Genomic DNA, 19605 nt, shown 5'->3' on the forward strand with positions numbered 1-19605 from the left:
ACCCAACAAATCAAAATACAAATAGTAGTTCTTTAATAGCCTTCATCCTTTCTTTCATACTCTTCTTCTTCATGATCAAACAGTTACAACATTAGTTTTCATTACCGATGTATTATTTGAATAGATACCCTTGAAGCAGTCACATGTTCACAATAGTATATTTTAATATTTTGTCATTTAAAAATAGTCTTCAGTTAACACATTCAGGCTACAGAAGCTCCTATTTTCACTGATTACTGATCAGGTGTTGTGGTCATTGATTACGGTTTCATACTGTGTATTTTACAGTCTAGTAAGTATTCTGAAGAAATTGACAATACGTTCCAGCAATGAACCAAACAATGGAAACAGAAAAACAACATCCAAGTCTTCTTCTCTCACGTTTTGTCTTTTTGCAGTGGCCTGAACTTCTTGATACATGGCATCTGTGTAGCATTCCCCCCCGTTTCCAGCCACCATGTCATCGATCTTCTTGAACAGCTCCACCACTTGGTTTCTGTCACTTTTGTTGATGTTGTCAAAGACGTGGAACCTGTTTCCACATCTTTGGACGACTCGTCGGAGGTCTGGGTCGCCTTCACGTACGTACTCTTGTATGGTCATGTCTCCAAGATCACCACCACGAGTAAACAGCACGATCATGTGCTGGTTAGCGTTTGGACCAAACAGCTGTTGCAGGGCTTCCACTGAGTTTTTCTCTTCAGGGGTGAATCGACCAACTTGGAGGACCAGCAGGAAGACATGAGGACCAGGACATGAGACTTTGACACATCTCACAATTTCGTCTCTGATAAATTCTGCAGATTTCGTGGTGTCCAGAATCCCTGGTGTGTCTACCACACTAACTACTCTGTTACCCCAGCGTGTCTCAGCTTTTTCACAGCACTGAGTCACTGACCCAGAGGCAGGACAGGATCTGAAGCGTTTCTCTCCCAGAATGGTGTTTCCAACAGCACTCTTGCCCACACCAGTTTTTCCAATCATGACAATTCTCAAATCAGGACCTGAAAACAAATCAGAACTTCTGTTTAGGTTCTCTGAAAGAGTTTATCACTGGCTTGATGTGCAAATAATTTAGTGAATATAAACACATTGTGATAAAGTTTAAAGCAAATTAGTCATATACAGTAGATGAAACAAAACAATTGCTTGAAATCTCACCTGGAGGAACTGAGTCCATCTTTTCTCAGCACTGTTGTCTCTGCACAGTTGACTATGAATGTTATAACATTTGTTTAAGACACGTTTTAGTTATACTGTAGCTTCACAGTTGACACGCCCCCTAACATTTGCATAACAGCTCCATATAAAACATGTGCAGACCAGAGACTCCTGCAGATACACACAGCTTGTCTCCTGTACTTTACTGCACTGGATCTGAGGACCATGTCTGAGAGTAAGTTTGGCCATGATATCTTTATATACAGCATGATCGTTTTTAATATTCTGATTGCTTTGTGTTAGTAAGAAAGTACTGTCAAAGTGAAAGGAAACTTTAGGATTATCAAAGGAAATCTGACCACATAAAAGATGTTTCATTGTATTTATATGATACAAACTCTATTGTGTTGTTTTTTTTCACAGAAAGGAAGATTTCAATTGTTGTCCTGGGGACTGAAGATAATTTGAAGAAAAGTCTAATATCTGTCATCCTAGGGAAAGATATATCTGTATACAGCAGTACTCTGAACAAAACTGAGACATATGAAAATGATACATATGAGGTCACATATACCCCAAACTTGTACAAAGAAAGTGAGGAGATAAAAAAAGTATTTTCTTCAAAACATCCTGACATGTCTGTGTTAGTGTTAAAGGATGAGATTTCAACACAAGAGATGTGGCAACAGATGGAAAATCTGCAGAAGACAACTGGAAAACCCACAGAAGAGTTCAGAGTTGTGCTGCCATTAAATCATAAACGTGAAGAATGTTATCCAGACAACTGCTGCACCATGGAGGAGTTATTCAGCAAACTGAGAGAACTGGCTGAACAAAGACATCTCATGCCGACAGACAAAAGGTAAAAAAGTTGAAAAATTAAGGATGTAGATGTGAGATGTAATTAATATACAAATTATTAATAAATTATTATTATCATTATATTATATAATACTATTACACCAAAGATGAACTGGTTCTACAAAAAGCTTCCTGGTCAGTTAATATGATTCTGCTTCTGCATTATAGATCTGCTGACCAACCACACTCTCAAATGAAGACAGGTAAGCCACAGTCTCTCTCAGCGACATCTTACCAACTTACATTCAAGTGTGTGTTTGTCAGTTTGAAATTAATTCAACCTGACAAAAGCTTTTATAGCAACTCATAATAACAACAACAATAATAACATAAATTCTTATTTGTCCTTTTTACTCAGGTGCCAGACAAAGCAAAGAGTTTTAAAGTTCTAAAGCAGAGTTTAAAAAGTGAGATCAGGGTTTTCAAGATGTGTCTGAACAGTTGTGAATTATTATTACAAACTTCATCTTTTTGTTCTACACCAATGCAGGAAATCAGTCTGACAACAAAGTGAACCTTGTTCTGCTGGGAATGTCCAGGACTGGAAAGAGTGCGAGTGGAAACACAATCCTTGGAAAGAAACAGTTCTTGTCAGGAGTCAGTTCAGTGCCGGTCACCACAGAGTGGCAGGAGGCAGAAACTGTTATAAGCAGTACATGTGTGCGTGTCATTGATACCCCAGACATCTTTGATGATGACATCAAATCATCAGTTAAGAACCAACATGTGACAAAGTGCAAACAGCTTCTTCAGTCAGGGCCTTGTGTGTTCTTACTTGTGATACAAGTTGGTAGATTCACAGATGGTGAGAGACACATACTGAGAAAGTTGGAAGACGCTTTTGGTAACAGAGCTAAAGAACAAACAATCATCCTGTTTACCCGTGGAGAAGAGCTGCAGCGTGCAGACATGAACTTGGAGGTTTTTTTGCAGGACTGCGATTCTGATCTAAAGAAAATAGTTGATCAGTGTGGTAGAAGATGTGTTGTTTTTGAGAACAAAACCCCACATCAACATCAAGTGGAAGAGCTCATGCAGAAAGTGGAGAAGATTTTAAATAAATAGTAGAATCAATAAGTGTGCATGTATCAGACCAGATCAATAAAGTGTTGGATGTGATTTCTTTGTATATAGATATAAACAGGTTAGACTGTAAAATGATTCAACAGCTTGAATTGTCTGATTGTTTAATTTGAAATGATTTGTCAGTTATGAATTTCATGTTTGGTTTTTCTCTCACTTTGCTTCTTAATAATCACTATTTAACCGACTTTATTTTAATGTTGTTTGTTTAGTTTGTCAAATAAGCCAAATATTTCTCTACTGGTGAAATTGTTCCTTCTTTCTTTGTTAACCTTTGTAAACTGTGATGGAATGAGATAAATAAACATTACATTTACCAATAAAAGCAAGTAGTGTAATACACCCAGTGTCTCTGCAGTGATTTAAGTACTGATCCTCTCTTCCTGCTAACCAATACCCCACACATCTCAGGGCTTAACACATCCTTAGAAAACACTAGAAAAAGAAATAACACAAAGATAAATAAATGACTTTTTTCTTCTTTATCTGTGTGACACAATGTAAAATGTAACATGGTTTGTTTAATTTATCCTCCTATTACATTTAGAGTCAAACTGACCAGTGTAATTGTGATAGATTTTAAAGCAAATTAGTTATATACAATAGATGAAATAAAAAATAGCTTGAAATGATTCAGAAGAGGAGGAGATATCTGAAGAAGAAGATGGGGAAAAATACAACCTAGGGCATGATGCATCATCTTCAGATGAAGATGAATCTCCCCAAGATGAAAGAGAGACATTTTGTCAAAGAACAGCAAAATAACATGGTCCTTGTCACCATATGACAACCAGGGCAGGATGGCAGCACAAGATGTTATAAGGATGACCCCAGGGCCCACAAGATATGCAGTTACCTAGAACATTGCCTCCGTAAATATGGAGACAACTGGAAAAGGATGGATGAGATTGACCTGTGTGCCTACGTAGGGCTGCTAATCTTAGAGGGTGTGTATATGTCCTGAGGTAAGACTAAATCTAGTCTCTGGGAAGCAGAGAGTGTAAGGACAATTTTCCTGCCACAATGTCACTGAAAGTCTTTCACACTTTCTCAAGAATGCTACGATTTGATGACAGCGAGTCAAGACCTGCAAGATGTGTGAGAGACAAACTGGCAGCCATAAGAGAGGTCTGGTAGAAATGGGTGGAGCATCTGCCATACCTCTACAACCCTGGGCCTGAAGTAACAGTGAATGAACACACCTTGTGGGTGGGGGCAATGGTTCAAAAAAGACTAGTATGGGAAAAGACTAGTATTTTATAATTTAATTCCTAATTGTACAGTATATAAGAATATATCACTATGTTGCCAAAAGAACTTGAAGAATGTTATTGTTTCCCTTCAATTTCAATTTTCTGCACATTTCCGCTACTTTCTTAGACTATACAAGTACTGTCTCTTGCTAAAGGAAATAATGTTTACACCTATGCAGTATCTTTAGCAATAATAATAATAATAACAATAATAATAAACCTCTACTTTAGTAAAGAAAACAATTATGACAGGTGTGTTGCAATAAAACAAGTGATTTCCACTGATTAAATGTAGTCTTTCTGCACTTTAAAGAGGGAAAACCCAGATATTCACAAAGTTTGTTGATGATTGACAGGTTGTTTCTTCATACAAAATAGATTTGGTGTTCAAAACTCAATTAAGCTGCTTTATTTCAGTGGTTTAGTGAAGGCAAGTTATTTTTGACCCTTAGGACAAGGGGAGTATACAGAATATTAAGACTAAACAAGAGTTAAAATGTTCTTTATTTATAGCGTCACAGCTGACACGCCCCCTAACATTTGCATAACAGGTCCATATAAAACGTGGAGAGCAGTGATTCCTGCAGATACACACAGCTTGTCTCCTGTACTTCACTGCTCTGGATGTGAGGACCATGTCTCAGTGTAAGTTTGGCCATGATATCTTTCTATACAGCATGATTGTTATTAATATTTTGATTGCTTTGTGTTAGTAAGACAGTACTGTCAAAATGAAGATTTTGTTTTTGATTATCAAGGTAAATCTGACCACCACATCTGACCACACAAATTTTCATTGTATGTGTATGATATAAACTCCATTATGTTGATTTCTCACAGAAAGGAAGATTTCAGTTGTTGTCCTGAGGACTGGAGATTCAGTAAAGAAAAGCCTGATATCTGTCATCCTAGGGAGAGATGTAGCAGAAAGAAAACCTGATAAATATGAAAATCATACATATGAGGTCACATATACCCCAAACTTGTAGAAAGAACATGAGGGCATAAGAAAGTTATTTTCTTCAAAACAGCATGACATGTGTGTGTTGGTGGTAGAGGATGGGTTTCCACTAGAAGAGGTGCAGGAGCAGATAAAAAAGCTGCACGAGACAACTGGAAAACCCAGAGAAGAGTTCATAGTGGTGCTGCCATAAAGATATAAATATGAAGAATCTCACCTGTTCAAATTCTGCACCACAGAGCACTTAATCAGGAAACTGAGAGAACTGGCTGAAGACAGACGTCTCATGCCAACCAACGAAAGGCAAAAAAGGTGAAAAATGAAAGATTTGAAAGAGTTGATGTAGATTTAGGATTAGACCTAACATAATGCACAAATTATTCATTTATTATTATTATTATTGTTGTTGTTGTTGTTGTTGTTTTTGTTGTTGTTATTATTAGTAGTATTAGTATTAACAGTATATTATATAATATTTTTACAAAAAAGATGAACTGGTTCTACAAAAAGCTTCCTGCTCAGTTCATATGATTCTGCCTCTTCATTATAGGTCTGCTGAGCAACCAAACAGTCAAATGGAGACAGATGAGCCACAGTCTTTCTTTGCGGCATTTTACCAACTTCCATTCAAATGTGTGTTTGTATGTTTGAAATTAATTCAACCAGACACAAACTTTTATAGCATCTCACATAAACTCTTATTTGTTTTTCATTCAGTTTTCAGATATATATGTATATACATCATAGAGTTCTTCACTGAATACAAGAAGAGTTTAAAAGGTGAGATCAGGGTTTTCAAGATGTGTCTGAACAGTTGTGAATTATTATTACAAACTTCATCTTTTTGTTTTACACCAATGCAGGAAATCACTCTGACAACAAAGTGAACCTTGTTCTGCTGGGAATGTCCGGGACTGGAAAGAGTGCAAGTGGAAACACAATCCTTGGAAAGAAACAGTTCTTGTCAACAGCCAGTTCAAATCTGGTCACCACAGAGTGTCAGGTGGAAGAAACTGAGATTAAAGGTACATGTGTGCGTGTCATTGATACCCCAGACATCTTTAATGATGAAATCAAAGCATCAGTTAAGAACCAACATGTGACAAAGTGCAAACAGCTTCTTCAGTCAGAGCCTTGTGTGTTCTTACTTGTGATACATGTTAGCAGATTCACAGATGGTGAGAGAGACATACTGAGAAAGTTAGAAGACGCTTTTGGTAGCAGAGCTGAAGAACAAACAGTCATCCTGTTTACCCATGGGGAAGAGCTGCAGCGTGCAGACATGAACTTGGAGGATTTTTTGCAGGACTGCAATTCTGATCTAAAGAAAATAGCTGAACAGTGTGGTAGAAGATGTGTTGTTTTTGAGAACAAAGCCTCACATCAACAAAAAGTGGAAGAGCTCATGCAGACAGTGAACAGGATGTTAAATAAATATCAGAATCAATAAGTGTGCATGTATCAGACCAGATCAATAAAGTGTTGGATGTGATTTCTTTGTATATAGATATAAACAGGTTAGACTGTAAAATGATTCAACAGCTTGAATTGTCTGATTGTTTAATTTGAAATGATTTGTCAGTTATGAATTTCATGTTTGGTTTTCCTCTCACTTTGCTTCTTAATAATCACTATTTAACCGACTTTATTTTAATGTTATGTTTGTTTAGTTTGTCAAATAAGCCAAATATTTCTCTACTGGTGAAATTGTTCCTTCTTTCTTTGTTAACCTTTGTAAACTGTGATGGAATGAGATAAATAAACATTACATTTACCAATAAAAGCAAGTAGTGTAATACACCCAGTGTCTCTGCAGTGATTTAAGTACTGATCCTCTCTTCCTGCTTGTGTTATATTTTTTCATAACCTTTATGTTTTATGTGCTGTTGATATCTTGGCAGGTTACTCCTGTAAATGACATTTTTAATCTCACTGAGACGTTTTTTTTGGTTAGATAAAGTTATCATGAGTCCAGAAGGACATTTCATGTTTTATTGTTCATTACATTAAAACAAAATATCATTATTATCATGATTTATTTCTTTTCATTTATAATAAAAATATAATTTATTTATTTTGATTTGCATTTGATTTGATGGAAAAGTTCTATATAAATAAACTTTGATTGATCGATTGATTGATTTAAACAAACAAGTCAGACGGTACAGTTACACAGCAGACAAGAACAGGCCGAATATGTTACATGTTTTATTGATTTTGAGAGAGATGTTCAGTAAATGCAGACTCCACAGATACTCAAACACACCTCTGCTGATGATGCCTCAGCATGTGAAACAAACAGATGTGCCAATCTGATCTGAATAACGTTAAAAGTTTCACCATTAACAAACTGTTTGGAACTAAAGGTTCTACTGTATAGGTTAGTAAAAGACATTTGAAAGTCTCACACTTTCCACAGGTTTACTGGGATTAATACCAATATAGGTTGGAATTATTTCTTTTAAATACAACAATAGTTTGGATTAAACAAACAGGGTTTTTTCTAAAACTGACTTTACATAATATTCTTATTCTCAAGGGGGACCATATACTTACAGTCTTTTTTACCATGAAATTCCCTCTTAGTGTTACAATCCTTCCACCAAAGCTCAGCAACCAAACACTGTCCAGGAAAATACAAAGAATTTTGTACCAAAAAGACTGAAACTTTGGTCGATAATCACTTGATTTGACCATTAATACATGTCAAATACTGTGCTCTCTCTGATGTCAGATACTCTTTGGAATATGACCTCTTCATTTTCCATTTGAAAAGCTGCAATAAAGTGTAGATTTGACACTGAGGCTGAACTGCTCAGTGTTGTATTACTGTACTTTGCTCTTCGAATGGTGAATCAGTGCTGAAAATATGTTTTCATTCAAAGGTTAGCCTTTAATCTTCTGCTAATTTAATGAATAATATAGTTTAGTGCAAAATTAACAGAGCATCTGCTGATGTGCACTGGCTCAGTTTGTCAGAGGACTGGTACACCGAAAACCTCTTAGAATATGTAAACATGCAGATTATTTTGGTTTTATTTGCTGTGTTTTTGGAAAAGTGTCTCTAATATTTCTGCTGCCGGATCTTGATGGAATTTAACGTGTGGTACTCACAGCAGCATTCACAAAAAAATCACATTTCAAAACTAACCAGACAGTTTGCACGTTACTGTGGATAATTCACAGAAAATCTCTGAACAGATAGGACAGACAATAATAATAATAACATTAGATCTGGTTTCTGCCAGCAGAATTACAGACTACACTTTTACCCATATCCTCTGTACAGAGTGATGACAAGTTTTAACCTTGTTGATGCTGAAACTCTCAGGGAAATAGTAACAGAACTGAAACCGTCCACGTGTTCCCTTAATTAAATTCCTGCCTCTCTTTTTAAACCTATTTAAATTCTGTATCTGAATACATCCTTGTCATAGTAAATCACTCCCTACAGCTTAGTGTATTCCCCACTGATTTAAAACTGCTCTAGTAAAACCTCTTAAAGAAAGGGAACCTGGATATTTTAACACCCAGCAATTTTTAGAACAATGTCAAATCTCCCTTTTTTAAGCAAAACTCTAGAGAAACTAGTTTTTAATCAATTAAGTACGTTTTTAAACTCAAACGCTAAATTAGAAATGTTTCAGTCAGGTTTTAGGACACATTACAGCACAAAGAAAGACCTGATAAAGGTTTCTGGATGCTACTTGACCTGAGAGCTGCCTTTGATACTGAGGACCACCAGATTCTTTTAGATAGATTAAGTGTGTGTATGTGTTCGTGTTGCGTGACAAGTTTCATCCTGTTTACCAGACTCTTTGGCTATCACAAATCCAGAAGAAGAATGGAACATCTCTCAATTTCACTTATCTTGGACTTTGACCAAATTTGAATGGCCGTCTCTGCACTGTGTGTGTGTGTGTGGTACTTCGCCCCTTTCCCAATATTCCAGATGTTTCCTATTTGGTTTGATGAGCTGACATGTTTGGCATCGGTACAAGTCACAGCGACCTGCCACTCATTCTACTACACTTCCTATCTTTGCAGGAGAAAATGTTTTGTCTCTATAGATGACCACTCCTCTAAACACTATGAAGTTACCTGAGGGGCAACACAGGGATCAATTTTAAAACAGCATTTTATCATTTGAAGAACTTCTCCACAGCGAGGCCATTTCTCTCTCTGAGCAACACAGAAAGACCCTTTATAACCAGCAGGCTAGACGGCTGTAACGCTCTCCTTTCTGGTCTACTGAAGAATACAATTAATCAGCTACAATTAATTCAAAATCCTGCTGCAGGAGTGCTGATTAAGACCAGGAGGACACATTATACCTATTTTAAAGTCTTTACACTGGTTACCTGTTAGTTTTGGTATTGATTTTAAAATTCTTTCATTAGTTTATAAGGTACTTGATGGCCTCGCACCAGACTACCTCTGAGAAATGCTTTATGTTTATGAACCAGGAAGGCCCCTCAGATCCTCCGGTTCTTCTCTTTTAGCTGCTTCTCAAAGCAGAACCAAAACCTTCAGAGGATCTGAGAGCAGCTGAAAATACTAAAATCCATCTATGTAGTCTGGCTTTCATGTAGTGTTTTATCATTTTATTGTTTTATTATTTATACTTATTTATCATCATCATTATGATTTATTTTATTCTATTTTATTTTATCAAGATTTTACTGTTTTACTGTAATCTATTTTTTCCACAATTTTATTTATTGCTTGTATTATCTGTATTATCTTAACTATCCATCTTTTATTGTTGTTTTATTCAATTAACCTTTTTTTTGTTGCTTTTTATTTGTTTTGGTGCACATTAGACTCTAAAGAAAGACTGAAACATTGGTCAATAATCACTTGATCACTTGATTTGACCATTAATACATGTCAAATACTGTGCTGTCTCTGATGTCAGACACTCTTTGGATATTTGGATATTTTAACACCCAGCAATTTTTAGAACAATTTCAAATCTCCCTTTTTTAAGCAAAACTCTAGAGAAACTAGTTTTTAATCAATTAAGTACGTTTTTAAACTCAAACGCTAAATTAGAAATGTTTCAGTCAGGTTTTAGGACACATTACAGCACAGAGAAAGACCTGATAAAGGTTTCTGGATGCTACTTGACCTGAGAGCTGCCTTTGATACTGAGGACCACCAGATTCTTTTAGATAGATTAAGTGAGCATGTTGGGCTGTCTGGAATAGTTTTTAACTGGTTTACTTCTGTTGTGGCAGAAAGAGGAGGATAACAGAGGGATCAGATGGTCGAGACACAGGTGTCAGATGGGGAATCTCTTTATTCACAGCGGCCCTACTAACAACGTAGTCAGAGATATCTTACGTGACATGCCTTTTTAAACTGAAGACAGGCTGTGTGTGTGTATGTGTTTGTGTTGCGTGACAAGTTTCATCCTGTTTACCAGACTCTTTGGCTATCGCAAATCCAGAAGAAGAATGGAACATCTCTCAATTTCACTTATCTTGGACTTTGACCAAATTTGAATGGGCGTCTCTGCACTGTGTGTGTGTGTGTGTGTGTGTGGTACTTCGCCCCTTTCCCAATATTCCAGATGTTTCTTGTTTGGTTTTGTGGACTGACATGTTTGGCATCAGTACAAGTCACAGCGACTTGGCATTCATTCTCCTACACTTCATATCTTTGCAGGAGAAAATGTTTTGTCTCTATAGATGACCACTCCTCTAAACACTATGAGGTTACCTGAGGGGCACCACAGGGATCAATTTTAAAACAGCATTTTATCATTTGAAGAACTTCTCCACAGCGAGGCCATTTCTCTCTCTGAGCAACACAGAAAGACCCTTTATAACCAGCAGGCTAGACGGCTGTAACGCTCTCCTTTCTGGTCTACTGAAGAATACAATTAATCAGCTACAATTAATTCAAAATTCTGCTGCAGGAGTGCTGATTAAGACCAGGAGGACACATTATACCTATTTAAAGTCTTTACACTGGTTACCTGTTAGTTTTGGTATTGATTTTAAAATTCTTTCATTAGTTTATAAGGTACTTGATGGCCTCGCACCAGACTACCTCTGAGAAATGCTTTATGTTTATGAACCAGGAAGGCCCCTCAGATCCTCCGGTTCTTCTCTTTTAGCTGCTTCTCAAAGCAGAACCAAAACCTTCAGAGGATCTGAGAGCAGCTGAAAATACTAAAATCCATCTATTTAGTCTGGCTTTCATGTAGTGTTTTATCATTTTATTGTTTTATTATTTATACCTATTTATCATCATCATTATGATTTATTTTATTCTATTTTATTTTATCAAGATTTTACTGTTTTACTGTAATCTATTTTTACCATAATTTTATTTATTGCTTGTATTATCTGTATTATCTTAACTATCCATCTTTTATTGTTGTTTTATTCAATTAACCTTTTTTTTTTTTTTGCTTTTTATTTGTTTTGGTGCACATTAGACTCTAAATTCATTTTTAAATTCTTAATGTGTGATACTCACAGCAGCATTCACAAAAAAATCACATTTCAAAACTAACCAGACAGTTTGCACGTTACTGTGGATAATTCACAGAAAATCTCTGAACAGATAGGACAGACAATAATAATAATAACATTCGATCTGGTTCCTGCCAGCAGAATTACAGACTACACTTTTACCCATATCCTCTGTACAGAGTGATGACAAGTTTTAACCTTGTTGATGCTGAAACTCTCAGGGAAATAGTAACAGAACTGAAGCCGTCCACGTGTTCCCTTAATTAAATTCCTGCCTCTCTTTTTAAACCTATTTAAACTCTGTATCTGAATACATCCTAGTCATAGTAAATCACTCCCTACAGCTTAGTGTATTCCCCACTGATTTAAAACTGCTCTAGTAAAACCTCTTAAAGAAAGGGAACCTGGATATTTTAACACCCAGCAATTTTTAGAACAATGTCAAATCTCCCTTTTTTAAGCAAAACTCTAGAGAAACTAGTTTTTAATCAATTAAGTACGTTTTTAAACTCAAACACTAAATTAGAAATGTTTCAGTCAGGTTTTAGGACACTACTTGAGTAAACGTACTTAGTTACTTTCCAGCACTGTGGCTGAACTCCTGTAAAGATTACAGGCACTGCAGTATTTTTGTGTTGCAGCTCCACCGTGTGTAATGATGCAGTATTGCAGCTACTTTCCAGATAATATTTTTTTATATCTTTCAGCAAATATTGCAGCAGTCAGCCTGCAGGTCAAGTGTCATTCAAATTAGTGGTCAGTTTCAGTTCACCTTTGTTGTTTTTTGATTAATTATTGATTGATTGATTATTATTAACACACACCTCCTGATATCCACAGCCTGTCTCACCTGTTTCCTATGTAACACAAGTTGTCAGATATAAAGACAGATATAATCCAGGCCTGATGGTGGTAAATAAAGCTGAACTGGATTTTCAGTGTATTTCTTTTGACTATTCAGGTGTTTTGAATGAACACCAGCTGCTGGATGCACCCAGGACTAAACTTTACAGTAACTTGTCTTTTGAGTTTTGACACAATGCTGAAGAACAGCAGCCTTTTTATTTGATGAAGTGACCACATTTATATGTTCCTTTTTAAGTTTTAAACTCTAAAGGAAGTTAAAGGTAACTTTAACTCTTTACTGTTAATAGTTATCACACTAGCACGTGAACGCACCACAGAAATGAGTCTCTTGTATGCACTTTTAGTCCAGTCTTTCTTTAGCTGTACACAGTGTCATTGAAAGGGCATCTTCATAATGTAAAGACACTTTTTATTTTCATTTTCAGCATCTTTTAACGGAGCATTAAAACATATTCCCATCATTACTTCCTGCAGTTCAGTGCTATTTGATTTCAAAACACAGATTTAACATTAGTGACTGTTAGTTATTCAATAATTAATTCTTTATCATATAAAATAAACACTTGATAGATTAGATTTATGGTCCACCTCAGTAATTTCATATGTGCAGAGTCGTCATACAGGCAAACTGTTGAAACTTTTTACAGCTGCAGCCTCTGTCCTCACCCACAACATGTACATTCTGATTATGTTTATATAGATCATCAGACAATGATGATTCTAATATTTTCCAGGTTTCTGATCACCTGTGCAGGTACGTCTCTGAGGACATGTACACAATAAACCAGAGCGAGTTTATATACGGCAGGTCAGTAATCGCATTTCTTTTGAACCGAGGCTGACTGAGAATAAGTGTGAGTAGGAAAGAAGGAAAATCAGGGATAAAGGTCCTAATATTTCATAATTTTCATAATTTAAAAAATGTCTCAGTATTAAGGAATTAAGTGCAAGTTTCAACAATTCAGACCAACACAGTGACTAAAGCTCCATTTGACTTCATTCTCATTGTCACTTTTTTCTTGTAATTTTACTTTTTTCTCTAAAACTAACTACTGTAGAGCACAGAAGTGAAACTAGAACTTTTAAGTAAAACCATATGTTTGTGTCTTGTTGTTCAACATGTTACTTAAACATTTTCAGTAAAGATAAAAAGAAAGAATATATATATAAATGTGCCTTAATGTAAACAGACAGGTGACAAATTAAAGGAAAAACTGGTCCAGGTCTGAATGTTTGACCCCTACAGTGAGGGGGTCTGGTGGATCTGTTATGCTTTGGGGGCATTTTGCTGGCATGGTTTGGGTCCACTTGTCCTCTTAGAGGGAAGAATCACTGCTAATCAATACAAAGTAGTTGTGAGTGATCAGCTTCATCCTATGATGAAACATTTCTATCCTGATGGGAGTGGTCTCTTCTAGGATGACAATGCCCCAATTCACAGGACACGAGGGGTCACTAAATGGTTTGATGAGTATTAAATGATGTGAATCAGATGCTGTGACCTTCATAGTGCTAGCGATCCAAATCACTTCCCAGAGTAAGGTACTGGACCCCCAAGAAGGTTTCCTCCACAGAACAGGAAATCTGTCTGAGAGACTACCTGACAGAGGCAGCTGATTAGTATTATGGGTTGAGCCCAAAGGAGGTAGGTTACATATTAAGCTAGAGAATGCTTAGGCTATATGTAGATTTACTACTTTTATATTAATAACTTTTTTCATTTTGAGTATTTGATTGATTAATTATGTATATTTTAGACATGTTACAATCGTCCCTGGTATGTACAGGGACAGTTGTAACAGTGGACTGACTGTATTTAAATCAATTTTGCAAGCTGTACATATTTCATAAAACCATTTAAATACATTGTTTCAGTAGCTGACACATTTGAAGTTTATAATATGTCAAATGGACTATTCCAGTGTAAATGTTTTTTGATTTATAAAGATTTGATTACCAGATATTCTGTACTGAGTATTGGTACCAACTAGAGCTGAGCTTTTAAAGTGAAACTGCACCAAACAGCAACTGAGATACTGAACAGAAAGTTGAGTATTTTTATGTTGCATATATCACACACCTGGGCCTGTGTGATAAGTTAAAAGAATGATACACTAAAAGGGCCATACAAGCTTAAAAAGGACAAAATGCTGTGATAAGGTTAAAAAGATCATAGTCATGAGAAACAATTTATAAGATGTGTTTAAAATGGTTTAAAGAAAAAGTAGGAATTCATTATGTCAAAAGAGGTTAAAATTTTAAAAGGTCTTTAATTAATTCATTGTTCATTTCATCCTTTATTGTCAGAGGTTCAGCTATAATGGTATTATCAGTGATCCGCAAAGTAGTCTTAATCTACTAGCGTGAGATCGATTGCTTTTGTCTCCATCCACGTATCCAGGGGAACTCGCGGTGTTTTCTTCATTCGAGTAAACGCTCTCACTGAAGAAACATTACCGTATCACTCTTGTGATTATTTCTCCCCGTTTCAGGTATGTTGTCGGCATTTGACACTATTAAGGTGGTTGTAATAATTTTTCTAATATGTTTGAGTGTCAAGTGAATGTATGTGTAACATTTCAAGTGAGTTAAAGTAGAGTTTGCCGAGTATGGTAAAGTGTCTGGCGAGCTAGCTCCCGCTTGTTAGCAGAGTTCAACCCGTAACTACGCCAATTGCTTCCGCCATTTTGTGAATCCAATTGTCTACATATGTAGATGTATTTTACACAGTTTTTCTATATTGTCTATTTAGTAACTTTTATAAGGTTATGAGAGGTTACTGAGTTACAGCAGTATATTATTTACCAGTAACAGTAGAGAGAATAGGAATTATGTCTCAAAGAAATACTGTATATTTGTGTAACTTGAATAGGGTATGTATGCTACTGTAATCAGCCTGTTAAGCAGGGTATGTTTATTTGTAGATTGTGTATATGTTCAATTATTTATTCGAGTAAACGCTCTCACTGAAGAAACATTACCGTATCACTCTTGTGATTATTTCTCCCCGTTTCAGGGGCGTAACACCTGCAGGCTTTAGATTCATACCAGGACAATATTTCCAAAGTCAGTAATTCAATCAATCAATCAATTTTTATTTATATAGCGCCAAATCACAACAAAACTCCCCTCTCATATCACAATATCAATATAATATCGATATATTGCCCAACACTACATAGTCTCTACTGAGTTTTGCTGTCATTTATGGTCACGTTAGTTTTTGTCTCCTCTCCTCTGCTCTGTTTCACTGTAAGCGAGGCTCAGCCCCTCCACTCATGGAGCACAGCGGAGCGGAGGAGAAACAGACAGCAGTGGAGAGTTGAAGACAACTACACTAGTTACGTTACTATAACTGCAAAACAGCTTTGCGAGTGAAAAGTATTGATGTAATCTGCACAAAAGATGGGAAGACTCCACATGAAGAAAAATACTACTGTAAAGAGTGTAAAGAGCTGTATCACAATCAATCAATCAATCAATCAATCAATCAATCTTTATTTATATAGCGCCATATCACAACAGAAGTCATCTCAAGGCACTTTTCACATAGAGCAGGTCAAGACCGTACTCTTTAATTTACAGAGACCCAACAATTCCCCCATGAGCAGCACTTGGCGACAGCGGTAAGGAAAAACTCCCCTTTAACGGGTAGAAACCTCAAGCAGACCCCGGCTCTTGGTGGGCGGCCATCTGCTTTGACCAGTTGGGTTGAGAGAGAGAAAGACACAGGGAAAGGGGGAGGAAGGAGGGCGGGGGGGGGGGGGGGGGACAGAATAACAACAATCATAACAATAACAATAAGTATAAGTAGCAACAGCAGTAACAATAGCCAGGGAAGGATACCAACAGGACTGTGAAGGACCGCGAAGGCTCGGCCCAGAACCCAGGATTTCCTACGAGATGAGAAAGCACAAAAAACTCTGGGGAAGAAGCAAAGTTAGTGACATGCATTGATGTTACATGAATGCATACAGATGGAGAGGAGGAGGAGGAGGAGAGAGGAGCTCAGTGCATCATGGGAAGTCCCCCAGCAGTCTAGGCCTATAGCAGCATAACTAAGGGCTGATCCAAGGTGAGCCTGGTCGGCTCTAACTATAAGCTTTATCAAAAAGGAAAGTTTTAAGCCTACTCTTAAACATAGAGAGGGTGTCTGCACCCCGGACCGAATCTGGAAGATGGTTCCACAGGAGAGGAGCTGAAGGCTGAAGGCTCAGCCTCCCATTCTACTTTTAAAGACTGTGGGAACCACCAGTAAGCTGCATACTGGGAGCACAGTGTTCTAGTGGGATAATACGGTACTATGAGCTCTTCAAGATATGATGGTGCCTGACCATTAAGGGCTTTGTAAGGTAGGAGAAGGATTTTAAATTCTATTCTAGATTGTACAGAAAGCCAATGTAGCGAAGCTAAAATGGGAGAAATGTGATCTCTTTTTCTAGTTTTAGTTAGAACACGTGCAGCTGCATTCTGGACCAGCTGGAGAGTCTTTAGAGACTTGTTAGGGCAGCCTGATAATAAGGAATTGCAATAATCCAGCCTAGAGGTAACAAATGCGAGAACTAGTTTTTCTGCATCTTTTTGGGACAGGATGTGCCTGATTTTTGCGATATTATGTAAGTGAAAAAAGGCAGTCTTTGAGATTTGATTTATGTGGGAGTTAAAGGACATATCCTGATCAAAGATAACTCCCATAAAGATAAAGATAATTATGGCTATTAAGTGCTTTAAAGCATTGTGGATGACTGTTTAAATACTAAATATCCATCAATGTTAAAAGATGTCGTACAACTTTTCTCCAGATCATCATGATATGTTCACCAAACATTTTCGTCATCAGAGCAAGGCAACAGGGCTGATGATGGCGAGATAGCTGAAAACATTTGATGAGTAAATCACGGTGTATTGAAGAAGAGTTGAACCACATCTTTTAATTTTGATGGAATAAAGCTCACACTGGTCTGCACCTCACTGTGTGTGTGTTCTCCAAGTTAGAAATAAATGCTGCATGAAAAACAGAAGAGACTGAGAAGCCGTGACAGGTAAAACGTGGTGACATCTGATTGGCTGAACTGGTTCTGAAAAACAAAGCAGCAGTAAGCAGAGAGAGAACACTACAGAGTCTCATAGCAGCTGTTTAACTGCAACATGTTTCAGCCTCTGTGCTGTTCTTCAGGCAACATGTATGTCAGTTACATATGTAACATCATGTGACATATTTTCACCAGTTCAACAACTGTCAGCTGGAAGTTAAAACAGTGCTGCTTTACTGGGAACAGTTTGCACTTCAAGAGGTTTCTTTTTTGCTTCATGCTTGATGCTTTGTAACTTTTATAAAAGTTTTATGACCTCTGTTGTTTCTTCTTCTCATCAGCTGGAGGTTGTGATCTCTATCTGTACAAAATAAAGAAGTGATACAGATGGGCACAAACAGCCGGGAGCAGTACCAGGAAGCAACGGTCAGTCTAGAAATCCAGTCTCTTCTAGGCTCCCTTCTGGTCCAGATCTACCCTCAAGAATACAGAAGGTGTAGAGCTGTGTCTGGTAAACATTAACCACATATTTGATCATCGGGCCTCATTATCAAACTTAAAATGAAAAACAAAACAACCAAAGAAAATGAATAAATAAAGTTGATTTGATTCAGACTGCAGATCCATTAGGAAGAAAAGTCTCAAACCAAAAACAATCCAGACAGCCAGAAGCTCCACCTTAGTTATTGTGAGACTCCAAAACAATATAAAAACACATTGAGAGCAAATGAACGATATCTACAAAACCAATTACAATTAATTGAAGAGTCTCTGGGGTCAAATAAATTTTGGGAAAATGGGAACTTATTTGCCAAGAAACATTACAACAAATAGTCCATTTAAAATGGAGATACATGGAAAAATCATTCTGAAGATCTCTATAGAAAACCTCCAAACAATTAAGCTCAAGAACAGATTTCAGGATAACTGAAAGGTCTTGAAAGAGTTCTTGAGAATTATCAGACCCCACTGGATCACCCCATCACAGAATTAGAACTGGAAGACAAACTGAAGGTTCTGCAACACAAAAAAGCATGCAGGCCTGATGACATCTTAAATGAGATGTTAAATATACCAACAGAAGATGCAAATTGGTCATCCTAATACTACTTCTATTCATTTGCATTTGCTATTCATTTGTCTTATACTTTGTATATTTCAAATAAACATATCAATACAAAAAAATCTGTGTTTTGTGTGAATCCTGTGTTTCAAGAACAGCTGTCATTTTTAAATTCCTCATGGGTCTAATTTGCATGATCTACCTGGTTCCTCAGATGCGGTGGAAACGCAAACAGGATGCACAGCAGGGACTTAAAGTTCCCAGTTTAGCTCCTCTGAGTCCAAAGTACCTGGAACTTTTCATCAAAATGGGGCTCATGTCATTTTTCAACCATAAATCTCATTCATTACCTTGTAGCAGCCTCTTAAATGTGTAGCAGTCACCCATTTGTGGGACTTGCTATCATTTCACTGTCTCCCCGTTCCAAATTCAGATAGTTGCATGTCTGGGTTGATTGGAGGGTTTATGCAGATCACCTGTGTGCAGAGTGTGGGGACTGGCTCCCACACTGTAAAAAAAAATCATAAAAAAATGGTAAAAAGTCTGGCAGCAAAAGTTGCCAAACGCTTACCGTCAAATAACAGTAAAAAAAACTTTAGTTATTCTACAGAGATTTATTTTTAAAATACAGATATTTACTTTGGACATTGTCTACATTTTTACAGTCCAAACATTATAAAATAAAAATAAAATCTCATTATAAAACATTGCTAGAATGTTAAACAAATGCATAAATCTGCACAAAAAATGGAAAAGATTGCAGAACTACCTTAAAATTACCTAATTTAAATGAAGACTCTTCTTTTCATACAGTAATCTTTGGTAAATTCATAGGATT

The 19605-nt window shown here is 36.7% G+C and overlaps 2 protein-coding genes and 1 long non-coding RNA gene across 4 annotated transcripts; 2 read left to right on the forward strand and 1 right to left on the reverse strand.

Annotated features, from left to right (window-relative positions):
• Positions 1–282: 282 nt before the first annotated feature.
• LOC121887988 (GTPase IMAP family member 7-like) lies at positions 283–1377 on the reverse strand. The gene is made up of 2 exons (XM_042399201.1): positions 1162–1377; positions 283–1004 (listed from the first exon to the last, which is right to left on the reverse strand). The coding sequence occupies exons 1-2, from the start codon at positions 1178–1180 to the stop codon at positions 283–285; spliced, it is 741 nt and encodes a 246-aa protein (XP_042255135.1). The 5' UTR covers positions 1181–1377.
• Positions 1378–2210: 833 nt separating this feature from the next.
• On the forward strand, positions 2211–7119 carry LOC121888329 (GTPase IMAP family member 9-like). Of its 2 annotated transcripts, none has more exons than XM_042399790.1 (2): positions 2211–2225; positions 6183–7119. In XM_042399790.1, the coding sequence occupies exons 1-2, from the start codon at positions 2216–2218 to the stop codon at positions 6767–6769; spliced, it is 597 nt and encodes a 198-aa protein (XP_042255724.1). In that variant the 5' UTR covers positions 2211–2215; the 3' UTR covers positions 6770–7119. The 2 variants fall into 2 exon arrangements, 1 of the variants encoding a protein (XP_042255724.1); XR_006093194.1 differs by lacking the exon at positions 2211–2225 and adding an exon at positions 6067–6099 and having other exon boundaries at positions 6183–6274.
• Positions 4956–6068, forward strand: LOC121888332. The gene is made up of 3 exons (XR_006093198.1): positions 4956–5003; positions 5559–5631; positions 5870–6068. It is a non-coding gene; the product is annotated as an uncharacterized LOC121888332 (long non-coding RNA).
• Positions 7120–19605: the final 12486 nt, after the last annotated feature.

The sequence above is a fragment of the Thunnus maccoyii genome, chromosome 21, assembly GCF_910596095.1.
Source record: "Thunnus maccoyii chromosome 21, fThuMac1.1, whole genome shotgun sequence".
NCBI lineage: Eukaryota > Metazoa > Chordata > Actinopteri > Scombriformes > Scombridae > Thunnus > Thunnus maccoyii.